General features: G+C 39.0%; 2 protein-coding genes and 1 pseudogene across 2 annotated transcripts; 1 reads left to right on the forward strand and 2 right to left on the reverse strand.

Annotated features, from left to right (window-relative positions):
• Positions 1–4,661: 4,661 nt before the first annotated feature.
• On the reverse strand, positions 4,662–5,293 carry LOC148725904 (uncharacterized; annotated as a pseudogene).
• Positions 5,294–13,473: 8,180 nt separating this feature from the next.
• On the forward strand, positions 13,474–15,621 carry LOC148725905 (uncharacterized). Its single transcript, XM_088730875.1, has 2 exons — positions 13,474–13,687; positions 13,883–15,621. The coding sequence occupies exons 1-2, from the start codon at positions 13,575–13,577 to the stop codon at positions 15,144–15,146; spliced, it is 1,377 nt and encodes a 458-aa protein (XP_088587001.1). The 5' UTR covers positions 13,474–13,574; the 3' UTR covers positions 15,147–15,621.
• On the reverse strand, positions 15,138–17,145 carry LOC148725906 (uncharacterized). Its single transcript, XM_088730876.1, has 2 exons — positions 16,891–17,145; positions 15,138–16,748 (listed from the first exon to the last, which is right to left on the reverse strand). Exons 1-2 carry the CDS (start codon positions 17,062–17,064, stop codon positions 15,696–15,698), a joined length of 1,227 nt encoding a protein of 408 aa, XP_088587002.1. The 5' UTR covers positions 17,065–17,145; the 3' UTR covers positions 15,138–15,695.
• Positions 17,146–20,816: the final 3,671 nt, after the last annotated feature.

Below are 20,816 nucleotides of genomic sequence, written 5' to 3' on the forward strand. Positions count from 1 at the left end.
GATAACTGTACCTCGCGCAAGGCGGCACGCCAGGTAAGCCGGAAAGCAAAAGGCAGTTGATCGTTGAAAGGTGTTGAAAGGCCTGTGCGACTCCTGCCACTCGCTAGCGCTCTTAAATGTTTTGCCCTCAAAGGTTATCTGTTATAAGGATATCTTGAAATGACTTTCCTTTGCAATGTGATAATAAGGTTTAGTTTTAATATGTCACTTCCCCATCTTTATGTTCTTGAGGATTACCGAAGCCAGATGACATTGTATTACAAAAGGCAATTTGCTTCTGTGCGCACGCTATTTTCTTTGTTCTTAATATATTTTGTCTCCGGCAGAAAATAACTCCAGAGATGCGTTTGTCAACACCTCCCCCTACTCTTTATACGTATTTTTAAACTCCATACGTTTTATTAAACGTGGAGCGTGACGAGTTCGTTCTTAGGAGGTGTGGGGCTTCTCTTTTTACGAATCCCGTTTTTTACGCCTGGTGGATGAAGCAAAAAAAAACTCTCATGTATTAGAAGCTCTCTGTCTCTGTGTTATGCGCAATTTAGCGTAATTTGGTGAAATATTGGATCTCAATAGCATTCTTTTATCAAAATCCTTTTTTGGTAAAAATGTGAAAATGTCCCGTTTCTGAGTTTTTTTTTGTGATAAAAAAAACTCTAGTTTGGCGTATCGAGTGGTATGTTGCTCGAGCTAATCAGATCGCCGCATTTGGCTATATATATAAATTCCTATATAAATTTGTAAAATTGATACAGGCTTGCTTTCTTTTTCATTTTTCATGAGCAAAGTTCATCTGTGTCGCGTTCCCAGTGTCGTAGACACGCGGCGTTAGGACCCGTTAGGCGCTGGAGTTCGCCAGGTCAACCACAGTGAAGCACTAGGCGGTCAGCAAGATTCAATGTTTATTAAAATCAGGCTAATCCGACTATTTACAGCACTTACGGTGAAAACTAAAAAGAAACGTTCGATTTTAACGTCAGAAGGAACGAAAACTATGCTTATGCTCCGTGCACAAAGAGGAGAAACAAACTGGGAAAACTACAAGCGTGACTTACGTCTGATCTTGACTCCGGGCGTAGAAGAACTCCAACTCCTACAGTTGTAATAACTCTGAAAGTACTCCGAAAGATCTTTACAGTGCGATGGACTCCTAACAACTGAGTAACCGTGCTTAGGAAAGGACTAATCTAGTGCATGCCTTCTGACGTGACGGAAATAAATTGAATGAAGCTTTGTACGCCTAGTCTGACGTGAAGGAAATGAAACTGAATAAAGCTTTGTACGCCTAGCCAAAAAACGAATATGCGATAAGCATGCAGTAAAATAAAAAACGCTGTGTTCACGAAGAAAACATAATACTTGAACGTAACTAAGTCTATTTGCGGATGACGTGACAATCTGCCTTCCGCCACTTTACGACTACCGACGCTCGTTTCAGTTTTCGTGATTCTTCTAAGATATAAAAGCAAGTCTGAGAAAAGAAATTACTACGTTTCTATGTTCGCTATGAGGTTTTTCTACCTAAAATATGAGCAGAGTCATTTTTGGTCGATGCGCCGCCACCTCTCACATGGTATGGAAAAAAGTCGCTCTTAATTCAATAAAAGAGAATCGTAAAAGTGCAAGATATACTAACCTTGCCATTTAATGAAAGAGAATCTTAGGAGTGCACGAGTCAATAACGTAACAATCCATTTAAAGAGAATCGTAAAAATGCGCGAGATACTAACAGAACAATCCAATAGAAGAGAATCACAAAAAAGTATGACATTCTAACGTTACAATCCAAAGAAAGAGAATTGTAAAAGTGTGCAAGATACTAACAGAACAGTCCCTCGCAGCTCGCACAGGTGCTAGAGATACTAAAGTAACAATCCAGTGAAAGAGAATTGTGAAAGTGCGAGGGGAGAATCGAAAAAGTGCGCGACATACCGTGACCATAACAATCCAATGAAAGAGAATTGTAAAAGTGCGTGGGATACTAAAGTAACAATCCAACAAAAGAGAATCGAAAAAGTAGGCGACATACCAACTTAACAATTCAATAAAAGAGACCCGTAAAAGTGTGCGAGATAGTAAAGTAACAATCCGACGAGAGAAAATCGTAGGAATGCGAGAAATACTAACGTAAAAATTCACTGAAAAAGAATCATAAAAGTGCGCGAGATACTCACATAACAATCCAATAAAAGATACTCGTAACAGCGCGCGAGAAAAGAGAATCGTAGAAGTGCACGAAATACGAAGGTAACAATCCAATGAAATCGAACCACAAAAATGCGTGAGATACTAACGAAACAATCCGATGAAAAAGAATCGTAAAAGTACGAGATACTAACGTAACAATCCAAAGAAAGAGAATCGTAAAAGTGCGAAAGATACTGACGTTACAATTTGAAGAGAGAGAATGATAACAAAAACAGTCTTTATTTCATTTCAAAGAATAATTAACAATTATTCCACAAGTGCGCGTTGGATATGAGATGATAGATAGCCAACGAGGCGCGTAGCGCCTCGTTGGCTATAATCATCTCATATCCAACAAGCGCGAGTGGAATAATTGTTTTATTAAAAACGTTAAATTAAATTATTAAATTTTACCAAATTTTTAGCTCCCTTAAAATTTTAAGCTGACACGCACGCTTACCATATTTGTAGATTATGGTATATTGGCTGATATACCATAATGGCTAAGCCAATAAAAAGTCTTGACTTGCATTATCCAATGATCTAGTTTTTAATAAAAACACATATCCTATATAAAATATATCTAAAACTAAACTAAACCGTACTTAAAATTAACCTATTTACAGATGTGAATTTGATGCGTTGGATATTAACTGTGGGGTGAAAACACCCTCTCCTACGAAGACTGTATGCAATATTTTTCCCTTCAGGAATGATGTGTTTAAGAGAGTGCGAGTGTGAGATTACCTTATTAAATATTTTTATGTCTCTAAAAGGCTTAAAATCGTAAAGCGACGGGAACTATATCGCCGCTTGCAACATTTATCCAAAAAGCACTGGATTTGTTTAAGGTCTGACTCAGAGGCTCCGTACACTGGAAGGCTATATGTCAAAATAGACCTAAAGACATGGTCGTTCTGTCATGAGAGTTCGAAAAACGTGTACGCACTTGTTTGCTCCCGTTAGCTTCAGCCTTACGTGGGTGCCAAATTTACAGTCACTCTGGAGCGTGAGACCCAGCAAAACAATATTGTTACATTGAGTGATGTTGTGTACTGGCTGGTAGTCTTATTAACTGCCTTTTATCTTATTAAAAACAGGTTATTTACTTATACTTGGGTTTCACGACATATTGTTGTTTTGTGAATGGTAAAAGTGTGAGAATGGTAAAAGTGCGAGAGATACTAACAAAACAATCCAATGAAAGAGAATCGAAAAGTGCAAGAGGTACTAACGTAGCAATTCAATGAAGGAGACTCGTAAAAGAATGCGAGATACTATCGTAGCGATCCAATGAAAGAGAATGCTAGTGGTGCAAGAGACAAAAGAGAATCGTAAAGGCGCGAGAGACAATCTGATGAAAGGGAATCGTAAAATGTGCGAGAGATACTCACGTAACAATCCCAAGGAAGAGAATCGTAAAAGTACTTGAGATTACAACAGAACAATGTAATGATGGGGAATTGTTAAACTATGCAAAATACGAACGTAATATTCCGAGAAAAGAGACTTGTAAAATTGCACAAGATACTTACGGAACAATCCAATAATAGAGACTCGTAAAAGTGCGAAATATACTAACAAAATGATCCAATAAAAGAGATTCGTAAAAGTGTGTGACTTGTTCACGGAACAATCGACTGGAAGGGAATCGTAAAAGTGCCAGAGATACTAAAGTAACAGTCCAAATAAAAAAGAGAATCGTAAAAGTGCCAGAGATACTGACGGAACAATCCAATAAAAGAGAGTCGTAAAAAATGAGATTTTAGCGTAATAATCCAATAAAAGAGGATCGTAAAAGTACGAGAGGTACTAATGTAGCAATCCACCAAAAGAGAATCGTGAAAGCGCGCGAGATACAAACGTAACAATCCATTGAAAAAAGTCATATAGGTGCGAGAGGTGCAATCGGCATGGCAGAGGAATCTGTCTCTACATCGCAGATAGAATCAAATATAAACGAATAGCGGAGTTAGAAAGCAGTGATTTTGAAATTGTTTGGATCAACGTAAAGATAGGCCAAACCTATCTCGCCCTTGTCTTATGTTAGACATTGTCTACTTCTGTTCACGCGCTTTATATACCCTTGTATCCCTTTTCTTTACTACGTAAAGGTAACGTTCTCTTTGTTTTGGTTCTCTTTGTCGACTAAATGTCAGCTAACGTGGCCCTTTGGAATTAAAGCTTTCAAATCTTTTTTACCTCAAGGGCATTTTGTCGATTCAGCGGCGGTGAAGGTGGTGGTGGTGATTCGGGATTATCCATTTCTTCACCTGAATCTTTAGAAAATTTTCAAATACGATACATTTTCACTAATCCGTAAGGGTGCATCTTTGGCTTTCCTTCTGAATAGAAATAACAAAGGGCGATATGATCCTGTGTATACAACTGTAGGTAGCTAATGTTCATAGGTCTTGTAATAATTTGTGCGAAGGCTTTCCCTTGGCATTGTTTACAATAGTTCTTTAGAAGAGTTAAAGCACTTGATCAAAGTTTACTCGCTGTATTTGTGTCAAATGTCTGATTGCTGCTTCTTTCCCACTTCTTTGTAGTCTTTTCCAGAGTGGGCCAGTCTTTGCCGCATCTTTTTACACAGATCGGCCGCGTTTTCCTCCACGGTCTCGCTAAGATTGCTGTTCTTTTCCATCAGGTACGCCAAGACGTCTTTTGGTGATTCCTCGATCTCCTCAGGTCTTTCTCCCAGGTTAATCCACGTCTCTGCTCGCATTTGTTTCCGTTTCGCCATGTTTTTGGCGTGTTGATTCTTCCTTCTAAACCGCCTGATACTTTCGGCTAACGCACTTCCAACACGTTCGCCAGCAGACTCATTTATTAGGTAGCCAAAAGGCAGAATACTTTGTTGTAGAAGCGCAAATGCTGTGCTCGGCTGTCTACAAACTTCTCTCCATCTCCAAAGAGCGTCACCGTTCAGTTGGAAGTGAAAAATTGAATGGTTTTCATTGACAAGCGGAGGAACTATATTGATTAGCATGGGATGGATCGGGGTTTCGAAGAGCTCTGAAAAGAGCTCCCGATCACTTACGGTTTCGCTTTCCTTGTTCATTGCGCGACAGGTTTCCGAAGGAATCAGCTGCGCCAACAACATACTTTTGAAATTCCCGGTAATTGTACATATTTCATTTACAGTCAAGTGGTTTTCTTGAATGGGTATTGTTAGTTTTGACAGACATTGTAATACAGACGTGTGCTTAAGACAATAGCTCTTGTATCGAAGACGCGCCATTTTCAAATGCAACTCCAAAAAGCCGTTTGCAAACTCAAAAAGCTAAATGTTCCTGAGAACCGATTTTCAAAGTTGAAACGAGTTTTGTTTCAGAAAAGAGTCATTTTTCATTTGCCGTCCGTGAAAGCTGAGAAATCCGTTTAGATTGTCTCAAAATCGCTTCTGAAAACGGCTCCCAAATTAAAAATGGCCGATTTTTCCCATTTTCAAGCGCAAAAAGCTACTCCTCTTACCTCCTATATCCACTTACTTATCAGCTTAAATTGAAGATACAGCCTTCTTCTTCCAAAATCCGCGCGTGAAAGTTGAAGTTATAACTCCTGGAAATCAGAACAGTAAGTTTTATCAACCCTAGTGGGCCAATTTGGACCCTTTCTTCTCTTATTCAGGGCATTTCACGGCACGCAAACATTCAAATTTGCCGCTTAAACGGTTATGAATAATGAATGATGTTCAGGCATTCTATGGTATGATGTTTTTGACCATCTTGACGACTTAATCAGAGAAATAAGAAGATCAGGAAGGCAAGAAGTGATCTTAATAGGCGATTTCAATTGCGACTATCTGAACACCAGCTACTGTCAGACACAAAGGCTTAATGAAATCCTTAATATAAATCACATGAAACAATTAATATTAACCCCCAGAAGGATCACTCCAACAAGCAGCTCGTTAATTGATCTGATCATAACAACCGCGTCAAACCTGTTCAATAAATTCAGCTTCTTATCCAACTCTTTCAGTAATCATTTCCCTATTTATGGAAGGAAGAACGAACGAAAACAAACACACACGACCAGGAAATATGACCAAGACAGGGTGGAAGCTTTTAAAAAAGACTTAAGTTCTATAATCACCACCAGCTGTCCCCGATCGACGAATGATATTCACCAACGATGGGAAAGTACAATTGCTACCGTAAATGAGCTTGTGGAAGACCATTACCCAAAATCTACGAAGAGAATAAGGCACAAAACTCATCCATGAATATGCATATACCTCCTCAGACTTACGGGGAAAAGAGAAAGAGCGCATAAACAAGCCATTAATTCTGGAGATGATCAGCCATGGGCATTATAAAGATAACTCCGAAACCAAAGCACCTCACTTCAAAGAAAACAGAGAAAGCAATATTTTAAGTCGACATTGCAAGAAAAAGGGAGGGAACCGTGAGCGTTCTGGAAGATCACTAATACAGTTACACCCGGCAAAACCAACTCTCTCACAACCATTGATAAACTAACGATAGATGGCTCTGAGTTTACGAAATCACCTTACTTACTTATGTAACCAGGTGCGGAGAAAGTTTTACGTGGGCTTTGTAAAGAAACAAGGTGGTGATCAGCGAAAACTTTTCAGAGTAACAAAAGCACTCCTTATGCCAAAGGATGAAATCTGTTTTCCCAATTGTCATGATAACGTGGTTGTGGCAAATAACATTGCCCGCTATTTCAATCGTAAGATCCTTAATATCCGCAATGAGTTAGACGGTATCGACGTTACCTAGAACGGATGTGGTGACGTGATTGACGACCCCGTTTTCAGCTCAAATCTCGAGCCACTATGTGGTTTCAACGAACTGACAGAGAAGGATGTATACCAGCTCATTCAGGCTTCAGGTAAGAAAAGCTATATGCTCGATCCTTTGCCAACTTCTATCTTACTGGGCAGCCTTGAAGAAATCCTTCCAATAATCACTTATATCGTTAATTGCTCCTTGACTCTTGGACATTTACCAGCTGCATAGAAAGCTGCTCTAGTTGATCTCAAGAAACCTTGTCAATGCGCCTCCCTTTCAAATCTTAACCCTGTGAGCAATCTATCATTTATTTCGAAGCTTACGGAGAGAGCAGTGTACAACCAAACTCAAGAGAATTTAGTGCGATCAGAGCTGTACCCAACGCTCCAGTCAGCCTATCGAGCAGGTCACAGCACGGAGACGGCCCTCTTTAAGGTACACAATGACATCTTGCTTAACATGGATCACCAGATGGTCACTCTACTAGTGCTGTTAGACTTGAGTTCAGCATTTTACACTGTAGATCATGAAGTACTTCTCTGTCGTCTCGAGTTAATTTTCGGCTTTGCAGATTCTGCACTTCAGTGGTTCAGATCCTACCTAGATGGTAGATCAAAGCGTATATTGCTTAATGGTAGCTTCTCGGAGGACTTCTCTCTACCTCATGGTGTACCGCAGGGTTCGTATCTGGGGTCGCTGCTACTTACAATTTACGCAAGCAAGCTATTTGAGGTAGTGAAGCGACACCTCCTAGATGTTCATGCATACGTAGACGATAACCAGTTATACATCTCACTTGAGAACGTGTCTCTGTAATGTTCGACCACTCGAAATTGGTTCACAAATAAATCTTGCCTTAAACTTTGCATGTGGATAAGGAAACCATTGCCTATCATTGGAACAAAAGTGGTTTCCCTCGGATCTCAAAAGTTTTTTATTTTTGAACAATTTTCCGCACGTGGGTCGAGTCGTGAAATTGACATCGTGCTTCAAAATAACACTGGTCACATGCCACGACAATCCACGTTTCCCGAACCATTCACATTGCTTGTCTAGATATTTTCTTGGTTGGAACTTCATGGCCCAGTCCATAATTGCTAAGATAGTGTTCTCATCGAGCTGTTGAAGTACGTCCTCCTTCCCTTTCTTCTGTTTCGTCGAGCGCATTATGTGCGCCTTCCACTCGAAGATGTCCTTTTCAGCTTGTTTGAGGTCGTAGAGCATATCCCCTCGCCTTTCCGTCATACTTGAATTGTTGCACTTTATTTGGATTTTGTCCTCGATGTCTTTAATAACGAATTTCAGACGTTCGCATTCTTCACATCTCATCAAGTGTTCTTGAGAGTAAGTTTTGCTGCAGTTCCTTGTCCTTCGGATCACTGAGAACATAAATCCTGCAATGGTCTTTACAAAGGCTGCCATTTTCTTCTGCGCAGTGAACAGGATACCTCACCTTGAGGTAAAGTTTACCAGCTAAGAAATTATCTAATTCAACGTTGAAAATGCTAGGACTCCATCAGATGCTGTATTATCCAGGCCACCTGGGGATTAAGGCTGCGATGCTTCCCGACCTCAAGAATCCTGAGCATGGTCGCTCTACTTACATGCACAAACCTCTCTTCTTCACAATATCTTTGGTAATGCGCAACTATAATGGATCTTGTTACCATGCAGATGACATTAGGCATTCCCAATTTCTCACCGCTGTTCAATGTCATGGTTCGCAAACCGAATGCGACATCTTGATAGCAATATGGGCGGTTTATAAAAGAAAGGAGATGATCAAGTTTTCCCTGATCGATACGTACTCTATGAGAGATGATCTTCTCAGGTATTGACCCAAGTCCCTTCATTTTTCTATGAGCACGTGCTTGCTTGATTTGCCATTTTGAAACCCCTACGTAGGGCTCGTGAAGCTTGATCAACGTCCTCACCGGATACCTGTATACATATGTACTTAGTATCTGTAGTTTCAACTTGCGAGTTGGAGCATCTGCAAAGGCAGTCATCAAAGAAACCAGATCAGCTGAGATGTGCTCCTTGTCTTGACAGTAGTGAGTCATAAAGGCTGGACCCATCTTCAGGAGCGATGATATCGCATATTACTCTACATGCCTGTTAGGCTTTCTCTAAGCATATTGGCTTTTCTTCCGGAGTTCCTTCGTTCAATTTACTGGTCAGTTGAAATGTTAGTGGGGTTATATCACCAGAGGTATGCTCAGAGAGCTTCTTCCTCGTTTCATTAAAAGCTTCCAGTGCACTAGTGACCGATAGGTCTACCTTCGAGTCATCACTGTCAATTAGTGTAGCGGACGCACCAGGGGTCCATGCATAGCTTTCAGAGACATTCAGTCTGGATATATCAGGAAGTACTTCTGCGTCTGGACAGCTGGTAGGTCTGCAAGACGTACACCAACTGAATTAAGATTTGATTTTACAAAAGGAAACAACTTCGGCGGTAAGATCTCAACTTGAAAGCCACCGAGTCGGGGATGCTCGTGGGACACCTTGATATACCATAACAGCATAAAATATTGATTCATCGCTGCGTCAAGTGCCAACTAAATTTATATTTCGAACTCTACAATACACACGTGCCACAGTACATTGAAATACAACTAACCTTTCCCAGACACTTCCTTCGTGTTCATAAAGTACGCCAACTTCGAGAGTTGACTCTCCATGACCCCGTCTACAAGTGGAGCAAATAGCTGTGAAACACAAACATTCAAATTAAAAACAAAGAGAGAGAAAGAGGAATCTATGTAATGATACGTGGTAAATGAACAATGACTTACGTGATCCGATGGGAACTGTACATCCAAACAAGTCAAAAGTTTCTGTGGCAACCTTGATATTGATGACGTGAGTGTCCTTTAGTCGCTTTCGCTTTCCTCAGTGGCTCGGATACTGACATGACTGGGCCGGGCGCCAATACTTTCCTAGCTCATCTCCGTGAGTTGGAAAAATGCTCTTATCATTCAAGCAATCCCTTATCCAGCGAAAAACACCTGACTACACCAAAATGACCTCATATTCTCCGAGAGATTTGAATGAATGACCTAATTTCCTACAGACTCGCACCCGGAAAGAAATGCTTGGAATCCTTGGACCTTCGGACAATAAAACCTGACTTACAGACATTCACATTCTACAGTATTAGTAAGTGCTATTGCTCCAGTGATCACAACATACACAAACTGATGTTCGTAAAATTTATTCAACTTCTTACTCTGCTAAACGAACACCGTGAGAACTAAAATAAAAGCACAAACAAATTACAAGTGAGATCGTGTAAATAATCAGATACAAATACATTTCATGCTAATCAAAAGTTACAAGACGAAGGTAAAATAACAATCTACAATTAATAATACAACGATTTCGTAAGCAACTTTCGCTTAAACTAAATTTTAAGTCTTAACTTACTTCACAAAACGAGAAATCACAATCAAAGAAAGAAGGATACAAATTGCTTAGTTAAATAAACTAAAAAGGCGTAAAATATTTACCATGCTGCCGCTATAACTAGAACAATTAAAAAGGGTTTAAGCACGGCGGATAAAAATTTGCTTTAGCTGAAAGACCTTGCGTCAAGTGGTATGACAAGAAAAACAACTAAACCTTTTTATTAAAAACTAGATCATTGGATAATGCTATTCAAGACTTTCTATTGGCTTAGCCATTATGGCATATCAGCCAATATACCATAATCTACAAATATGGCAAGCGTACGTGTCAGCTTAAAATTAAAAGGGAGCTAAGAATTTAATAAAATTTAATAATTTAATTTAAAGTTTTTAATAAAACAATTATTCCACTCGCGCTTGTTGGATATGAGATGATTATAGCCAACTCGCCGCTACGCGCCTCGTTGGCTATCTATCATCTCATATCTAACGCGCGCTCGTGGAATAATTGTTAAATACAGCTTGCGGGCTGTCGCGGCGCTTTCGTGAGCGCTTGCGATACGGTAGAACTTTTTAGAAACGAAAGTAGCGCGCGCGTATTAGCAAATTCACAAACAGAAAACTTCTAAGGCGGCTGAACACAGTTTTCGCGCGCGCTTTTGCTGATGCAATTCAGCGCGCGCACAAGGATTGCAAAAAACAAACATGGTGTCAATAGAGAGATCATTTTATTTACTCAACACGTATCCGCACTATCTGTGCTATTTTTCTCTATAGTAGGCGCAGTGTATTGAGGGCTTTAATCTTTTATTAAAAAGACATGTAAGAAAAGTTAACGGTGCAAAGAACCCAACAATTCTCAGCTTTTTCGTCGTTAAGCCCCGTCTACACGAGCAATTTTTATATGGCAATTTTTACGTGACAATTTTTATGTTTCCCGTGTAGATGATGAAAAATGTCCTATTTTTATGTGACAACGGCATTTGCTGAAAAGCTGACGTGTTAGCTTTCATGTGGCAAATAAAAATTGCCACATAAAAAAATTGTCCGTGTAGACGAGACGCCACCTAAAATGAGACAAACGCGCCTAAAGCTGCCACACGTCTGGCACGTTTTCTGACTTTCGCCATCTTGCTTTTTTCCTTTTCATGAACATCTCCGCTGTGCAAAATTATTACTGACGCAAATTAACAACAAGTATTTGTCGAGCCATCTACACGGGCAAATAAAAATTGCCACATAAAAATTGCCCGTGTAGACGGGGCTTTACCGAAAGAGCCTAGTTAAATGCAGCGCATGCGTAATAAGTGTAACAATTGCGATTGAATGGAAGATTTTTTTCTCGAAAATATGCCTATTTCTTAAGAACCACTCATTAGAATTCCACGAAATTTGGCACGAAAATACTTTAGGAAATAGGTAACTGGAGTATTAAAAAAAATTGATTTTTAACAAAGGAAATTGTAGATAACCGAGTGAACCTTCAACAAGGGATAATTAAAGATCTCTCTGTTAAATTGTTGGCAAAATGGTTTTAACTTGTGGGTATCGTTACAAGCTCGTTGCATGCAAATTATAAAGAAAATCTAATGACTACATTTTCTACAAACACACAAAACCGATTTTAAGGGCCTGTTTATATTTGTTCATGTCGCCATGGCAATGGCACATACGTCAGCTTAACTATCAAAGAAAACAAAGTTTCTGTTGTTAACTTGCTTCCTGCCAGTTTTAGCGACCGAGAGATCAAGGGTGTTAGAGAAAATGGTGAAAGAAACACAGGTATCAAAAACTGTGTTCAGCCACCTTAAATTAAAGTAAATAAACGTCTCTGTGATAGTTCTAATAAAAGATAATAGTTTCCTTACACTAAAACGTAATGTCACGAGGCCACGCGTGCAACTAAATTAATGGTCGCGCGCTGATGTTACGAGGCCGCGCGTACAACTAAATTACAAGCACATCAATATAAACGGTCTTATCAACAAACTAGATGAAGTCCAAGTCCTTTTAAATGAAGTGAAATGGGATATTCTGGGTATTACAGAGACTCGTCTGACTGTATCTACTCTTGACAACCTGCTAAAACTATATGGCTTTGATTTTGTAAGGAAGGATAGATCTAGCTCTAAGGGAGGTGGAGATATAGTTTACAATCAAGAAAGCTTAACTGTCCATCAAGATTTCAAATGGGATATTTAAGAGTTGGAAGCAGTTTGGATTAATATCACCATGCGCTCTCAGTCAACGCTAACTGAATGTCTTTATCGTCCACCCAAAGATATGACATTTTTCAGCTCCTTACAGGGTCTGCTAAACAAGATCTGGCTCAAAAGAAAGAATGTTGTGTTTATTGGTGATTTCAATTCTAATCTGCCTCCTGTCACTAATCAAGATCAAGATCAAGATTTATACTAATGTGGAACCAAACTTCAAAGGATTCTTAACATGTTGGCTACCTGAATGTTATCAAGTGCCCCACAAGAATTACTTAAAACAGTACCTCACTACTGAGTCTTGTTATCACCAGCCCTAATTTAAACTGTCTTAAGTCTGGATCTACAGGTCTTGGTATTTCTGACCATCATCTTGTATATGGAGTTCTTGCTCTCACGAAAAGCACACCAACACCGAAAATTTCCCTTGTTAAAGATTATAAATCCTTAGACTTAAATGAGCTTAAAGCTGATATGGCCAGAGGCCCATGGCACATTATTGGTACTCTTGAAGATATTGATGATAGTGTATTTTTATGGGAATCTGCATGTGTTCAAGACATCCCTGAATGGGATGTCTAACGGACATAATTCTATTACATACAGAAATTTCCGAAATTTCGATCGCCAAAAGTTTCGTTATGATATTCTATCTCAATGTTGGGATAATGTATACGAGTCTTCCAACCCAAACGTAGTGTGGCAGCAATGGAAATGTACATTTCTGGCTATCGCTGACAAACATGCCCCACTGAAAACGATGCGCGTTCGTTCACGGAGTTCTCCGTGGATTACCTCTGAATTGAAAGAATTTATGCATAATAGAGACATACTAAAAATCAAAGCTAGCAAGACAAATGATCCTAACGATTGCGCATTATTTAAGAAACAAAGAAATATAGTCAATAGAGTGCCGAAGTGTGACGTCATGTTACCATGGTAGCATTTTTGCTGGATCTAAACACTATTTGGCGTCTTTCGTTACATCTCATCATAAAATGGGCCAATGCTTCGTTCCCGACTGCAATCATCAGTCAGAAAGTCACAATTGCAGCTTTTACCGTTTCCCCAAAGATCCTGCTCAAAGAAGAAAATGGATTTCTCTAATAAGGTAGGTTGATTTTTGGTACAATGACCACCATGATGCACGGCCACGTGTCGGTTATAGTTACGCGGAAGATGGTTTTATTTAACCACTCAAAAGTGCACTGACCTGGGGATTATACCTTTGAAAGACCTCTAGAGAGAAAAAAAGCTTTTTTTTACGTTATGATTAAAGGTTAAAACCTTCGTTTTCTCTCTCCAGACGAGCTGATCGTGAACCTGGCAAAGGCGCTCGAGTTTGTAGTTGTCATTTCCGAGGAAGTAAAGAAGAAGGCCCCGAGGTCTTTTCCTGGAATAAAGACAAACTATTTGAATCTCGAAATGCTCCAAAAAGGAAAAAGCAAAGAACTGAAGTCCCAGAGACAACGACTATCGAGCAGATCCTTTCAGAATCTTCGACGAAGAGCAACCAGAACGAGCCTTGCGAGCTCAGTTGCGAGGAGATGCAAATGAAATGCACTACTTTGCAGACTGAAAATATCCTGCTACAAGCAGAGCTAGGGACATTAATGACCCAAGTATCCGAGTTGAAAGAAAAAGAAAGCTACTTAAAAAGAAACTACAGCTCTTTTAACATGGATTCAAAGGTAATCAACATGGAAACTGGCCTCCCAAACAAAGAAATGTTCCACATTGTTGTCGAATATGCCGAAAGATACCGCAACGATATTGTTTACGTGTGTGGCTGGAAAGTAGACAAGATATCTTTTGAAGATCAAATATTGATAACATTGATGAAGATTAGACATAATTATCATAACTTACATTTAGCTGAACTTTTTAGTTGCAGTACTGCTACAATAGCGAATATTGTGACAACATTTATCCATGTTTTGCACCAAATTCTATATGAAGATCAAATGGAGATAGCTGTTCCATCCAGACAAAAAAACAAAACTTCACTTCCAGGCTCATTTAGCTTATTTGGAGACTGTCGTATGGTAATAGATTGCACCGATATCGAGGTTGCTACACCTAAGCTTATGAGTGACCAAAAATTGACATATTCAACGTACAGGGGTATGAATTCTTTTAAGACAATTGTTGGTGTGGCACCCAACGCGGTTATAACTTATGTAAGTAAACTTTTCCCTGGCTCAGTATCAGATAAAGTAACGGTTCAAAAGTCAGGAATATTAAAGCATTTTGTTGCTGGGGATATTATACTTGCGGATAAAGGGTTTTTGATAAATGATATTGTTCCTAATGGTGTATATGTGAACATTCCCCCATTCTTGAACAATGGAAAATTTACAGAAAGTGAAGTTAAGTTAACAAAGAGCATTGCAAAATGTCGTATACACGTAGAACGTGCTAATGCTAGATTGAAGAACTATAAAATTTTAAATTTTGTGCCACCATACTTGCGATCCCTCTCTGGTAAGATTATACAGCTATGTGGTGCTTTAGTTAATTTACAAAACCCATTAATTAAGGAAACCAATGACACTGTTGACTTTGATTAGTCATTTTAATTGAAATATTGATCATCTTACATCAGTTTACTAAGGCCTGGTATACATTGGCATTGTCTGATCATAGTTAATCAATTAACTGTATTCTGATACAAAGAGTGGACAGGTGTTGTGTGATCTGTGAAAAGCTTGTAACCCTATTTTACTTGCTCATGATACAAGGAATCATGATACACAACTTAATGACAAACTATTTATTTCTGATCAGTATTCCTGCCACCACACCCTTATGCTAGTCTTATTATGAATTCAGATAACCAACTGTATTCAAATACGATTACAATGAATCTATCATTTTCTTGTCTCAAGTAGCTAATGTAAAAACCCCAGCAAATGTTGCTGTTTAAAGAAAAACAATTTTAAGATTAACATGAACATTTTTATTTTATATACACCCTTCAGTTACTGCATATTTGTTGTAAAAGTTGCAATGATTTTACCAAATAAAACAATATTTTAAAAAATATTTCTAAAAGTATGTATTATCAAATCCATTACTTTATAAAAAACTACATTAATTTTACAACAAAGTCTTAAAATTTAAAGACCACCATCAACAAGTGCAGGAATCATGTGAATTGTATAAAATTCTTGAAGTGAAAGAAGATTTGGTTCCCATGTGCAGTCTTTCTGGATTGCCAACACAACAGTTTGCATTGTTGTCCAAACCACAAAGTAACAGATTTGCTTCCCAGTTATAAACAGCTGACCCTGGACTTGATGCCAGTAGTGGTGGGATTGTTTTAAACAATAGCCAGCATCTCTCTTTACTAAACAGAACTTAGGGTCTTTAACAGCCTCCTCAATTGTTGAATTGCGATGTGTGTAAGGGCATTTGACTTCAATGATCGCATTGTCATCAACAAGTCCATCTGGTGATGCACCCAAAACACCAGACTTGTGTAGCCAAAGGCCACAATCCTTTACTACTTTCATTGTTAATTTGGTGAAGGCCTTTATTCCTTCTTTCTCGTTAACGACACCCCATCGAACAGCCTGCACTCGAGAGATGTCGTATTCTCCAAGAACACGCTTGATAAGGGAAGGAGTGACTCTTTTTGCTTCAAGAACTGGACCAAAATTGCTAGCAGTCAAACGTCCTTTTCTCACCACATGCCACTCTCCACATTCACGTTGCTCTTTCGTGATCTCACAGACTGATTTCACTTGCTGCTCACTTACTTTCAATTTTTCCAACAAGAAATTTGTATCAAGTCCGCTTTCAACAAACTCTCTCGATAAAATGATTTCTTCGACTGTGGAGATCGGCAGACGATTCTCTTTGTCAGGTTCGGGGCTCAAAAGCCATAACATTCCTGTGAACTCGCCGTATCTCTTCAGCTTGTTCCGTAGCCATTCTCTGTCCTCATCTGTAGTTTTTCGTTTTAGGACTTTAGTTTCTTTGGGTGGATACAGATCTTCTACCGTTTTAACCACCTCGGATGCCTTTTGTTTCTTCCACTGACATTCGATGTCAGTTCTACTTAAGTTGTGGTAGCCATGAAGGAACAGAGCTACAGCGTGACTACACTTTGAACCGCCACGAGGGCACTCGCATTCTGTGGAACGTATTTCGTTTTCTTGAAGATATATCTGCGAAGGAAAGAGAAAAAGAAATATAAGCTTACTTTTCAAGATTTCCTTTAAACGAAGATTCGAAATCACTTAATTTAAATAAGTTTTGGTTTGGCGATGTTAACGGATAGACATCGAGTAATAGAAATTTTACACTTACTGTGACTTTATACGTCGTACTTTTCATGCTCGCTTGCACTGACCCTCTGATAATTCCATCACAATAGCAAAAAGATAGAACGTGTCCAGATTGGTAATGGTTTTCGCCACGGTTTAAAGATTTAGGCTCATCTGAGAAGTATTTTGCGAACGATGTTATCGACAACGCCGCCATGTTAAACACATGTGAGTTTGTTTAGATCCAGCAGAAATGCAACCATGGAAACGTGACGTCAGGGCTTCGGTACTCTATAAGCAAATACGCTCAGCTAAGCAAGTTTAATACCAAAATAGTTTTAATAAGCAAACCAGCGACTCCCGAAAGACCTGGCAGACTATAAACGAGCTAACTTCTCGAAAATCTGGGAAAACGCCAGTGGCGTCACTAAAAGTGAACGGATTAACGATAACTAATCCGTTGGAGCTATCAAATGAATTCAATAACCAGTTTACTAATATTGGTCCAAAACTTGCCAGTGAGATAAATTGTGATAGTGGTAGCTATCAAAGATATATTACCGAAACAGATAAACGGTTTAAGCGCCAACCCACCAATCCAACTAAAGTATTTTCACTTTTAAATAAACTAGACAAGTCAAAGGCAACAGGCCTTGACAAAATATCTGCTAGGTTTATCAGGGAATGTGCTGATCTTATTTGTGTGCCGATATGTGATATTTTCAATCAATCTATTAGCCAAGGGACGTTCCCAGACGACTGGAAATATGCAAGGATTACCCCTCTTTATCAACAGGGTGACGGCGGTGATGCTAACAATTACCGCCCAATATCGGTGATTCCAATAATGGTGAAGGCGTTTGAAAGGTTAGTTTATGAACAGTTATATGCCTATTTGGAAGAGCACGATATTTTATGTCAAAACCAATCAGGGTTTCTTGCTAATCATTCAACTGTAACAGCTTTGTTGGAAGCGACAGATTCTTGGGCATATGATATTGATAACGAGAAAATCAATGGAGTCATTTTTCTAGATTTGAAAAAAGCTTTTGACACTGTTGATCATCAGATCCTTCTATCGAAACTAAACTATTATGGTATACATGGAAAATTTTTCAGATGGTTTCAGTCATATTTGGAAAACCGAACACAAAAATGCTCTGTCAACGGGTCGCTATCCTGTAGCTACTCGTTGACTTGCGGCGTCCCTCAAGGGACCATCCTCGGTCCATTATTGTTCTTATTATATATCAACGATCTTCCAAATTGCTTATCAAATTGTAAACCGAGAATGTATGCCAATGACACGCACCTAACATATGCGGGAAGCAATCTTGAGAACGTTCAGTTTTGTCTAAATGAAGACCTAGAAAACGTCTTCAACTGGCTACAAGCGAACAAACTCACGTTGAACATGACTAAAACCGAATTCATGCTAATAGGGTCGAGGCAGAGACTGAATACTCTCACAGCTTCACCAACAATTAGAATGAACAATACTCAAGTGAGCCAGGTTACAGCCACAAAATCGCTTGGTGTAATAATAGACGATAAACTCGATTGGCAGAGTCACATCGAAAAACTAACGAAAAAGATCGCCTCTGGTATCGGGGCCCTAAAGCGAATTAGGCACCTGATCCCAGCATCAACCTTACATCTCATCTGCCAAGCTTTAGTAAAACCTCACTTTGATTACTGTGACATTGTTTGGGGTAGTTGTGGGAAAACGCTACGAGACAAACTGCAGAAATTGCAGCATAGAGCAGCCCGTCTGTTGACATTCTCTAACTATGATGCTGATACAACGGAGCTACTCGAGTTTTTAGGGTGGAAAAATCTTGCACGCCAGCAGGAAATCCATAAAGCCACCATGATGTTTAGATGTCTGCACGGGCTAGCTCCAAGGTATCTATATTCAAAGTTTACGTGGCGTGACTCTGCTTATGACCTCAGGGACTCTGAAAATAAGCCTAATGTTCCACTACCGCGCACTAATTATTACAGAAAAAGCTTTAGCTACAATGGCGCCACATTATGGAACAGTTTACCACGCGATATAAGGAACACAGAGTCTCTGGGGTTATTTAAACGTAAGATCAATGACATTCTTTAAGTCTAACGCACGGCATTCAAGGAAAACAGCTTTGGTGTTATAGTATGTAGTTTTAATTTTAAATATCTTAGCGTATGTGATATGTATTTTTATAGGCTGATGAATTGATCGTGTCTAAATAAAGATTACAATACAATACAATACAATAGCATTCTTGACAACCATATTAAGAAAAGAATTGAGAAGGTCAGAGATAGATCCCTTCCTTGGATGAATACAGAAATTAGGAAAGCTATGAATCGACGATATAAATACCTAAGAGAGGCTCATGTCAATCCTGGAAGTAATGAATTTTGGTGCCGCTACAAACAGCAACAGAACAAAGTTAAGGCAATGCTAAGAAAGGCAGAGGCAGCATATTGGCTCAACCTGTTTGAAAATGCCAACTCACCAGGAGATTTTTGGAAGGTTACAAATCACATTCTAAAGAAAAACAAGATCAAAAAATGTGGGCCAATTCAAGATAAAGATGGAAACATCATTACTAAAAGCGAACAGAAGGCTGATTATTTTAATGACTTCTTTTTAAATATAACCTTATATCTAACCAGGAATTTAAGCCCACTCCCCTCTGACACCACCAGCTTTATTTATAAAGTCGCCCTACCATGTCTAGTTTTTCAGTGGAGTGGAACATAGTGCAGGAGATTGTACAGAAATCCTTCAACCCAAATAAAGCAATGGGTTTGGATCACACTTCCCAAGAGACCCTAAGTTATGTGAGTCCTCTGTTGTACAAGGGCTCTTTGAAATTTGTATGAAAAGCAGAGCAGATTGTCAATTCCCTATTAGTTGGAAGAAATCCCAGGTAACTGCAGTTTTCAAAAAGGGCAATCGCTTAATTTTTAAACATAATCTAGTCTTATAATTTTTATCTTGATTTTCTCTGTAATTTATATATATACCTTCTTTTAATGTTGTAACATAGGATATGTGATTATTTATCTTATGACTTAATAAAGATTCAATTCAATTCAATTCAATTCAACAGGCTAGATGCAAATAACTATAGACCTATGTCACTCCTAAGTGTTCCTAGCAAAATTTTAGAAAGGGTGGTTTGTAGATCTTTTGATAATCGTCCGACCACTCACAGTTTCTTGTCTGACAGACAATGGGGATTTAGAAAAGGTCATTCTACAGAAAGCCTTTTGTTGCACCTTACTGAAATGTGGAAAGAAGCCTTGAAAGATGGGCTTAAAGTAGTTCATTGACTTTAGGATAGCCTTTGACTGTGTGGATCATGTCATTCTGGATGAGAAACTCAAGGCATTTGGAGTGTCAGAAGATATGTGGATATGGTTGATGAATTATTTAGCAAATAGAAGCCAATTGACACAAATAGATAGCGCATCCTCGGAATCTAAACCTGTAAATATTAGGGTCCCTCAGGGTTCCCTTCTGGGACCTAAGCTTTTAATTACTCATGTAAATAATCTTCCAGACAGCATTGGAAGTGGCGAAGCTTACATATATGCTGATGACACTACCATTTATACCATGGGTAATACTACTGATGAGGTTGCTATAGCCCTTCAGGTGATCTTAGATCAGCTACAAACCTGGTGCCAAAAGAATAGATTAATTATTCATGAAGGGAAATCCGATGCAGTAGTCTTGGATACAAAACCCTTTATTGGCCCTCTGAAGCCTTTAGTTTGGGGAGACAAAACCATTGAATACAGATCGTTCTCTGTATATCTTGGTATTGCCATTGATAAAAGACTCTCCTGGGCCAACCATGTAAAATCGGTCTCTACCTCATACAGCTCTAAAGTTAAAATGTTAAGACGCATAAGCTTTTAACCAAAAGCCACACCAGAAACAATTTATTACAAAACAGTAATCCCAAGCAT

The sequence above is a fragment of the Stylophora pistillata genome, chromosome 8, assembly GCF_964205215.1.
Source record: "Stylophora pistillata chromosome 8, jaStyPist1.2, whole genome shotgun sequence".
Classification (NCBI taxonomy): Eukaryota; Metazoa; Cnidaria; class Anthozoa; order Scleractinia; family Pocilloporidae; genus Stylophora; species Stylophora pistillata.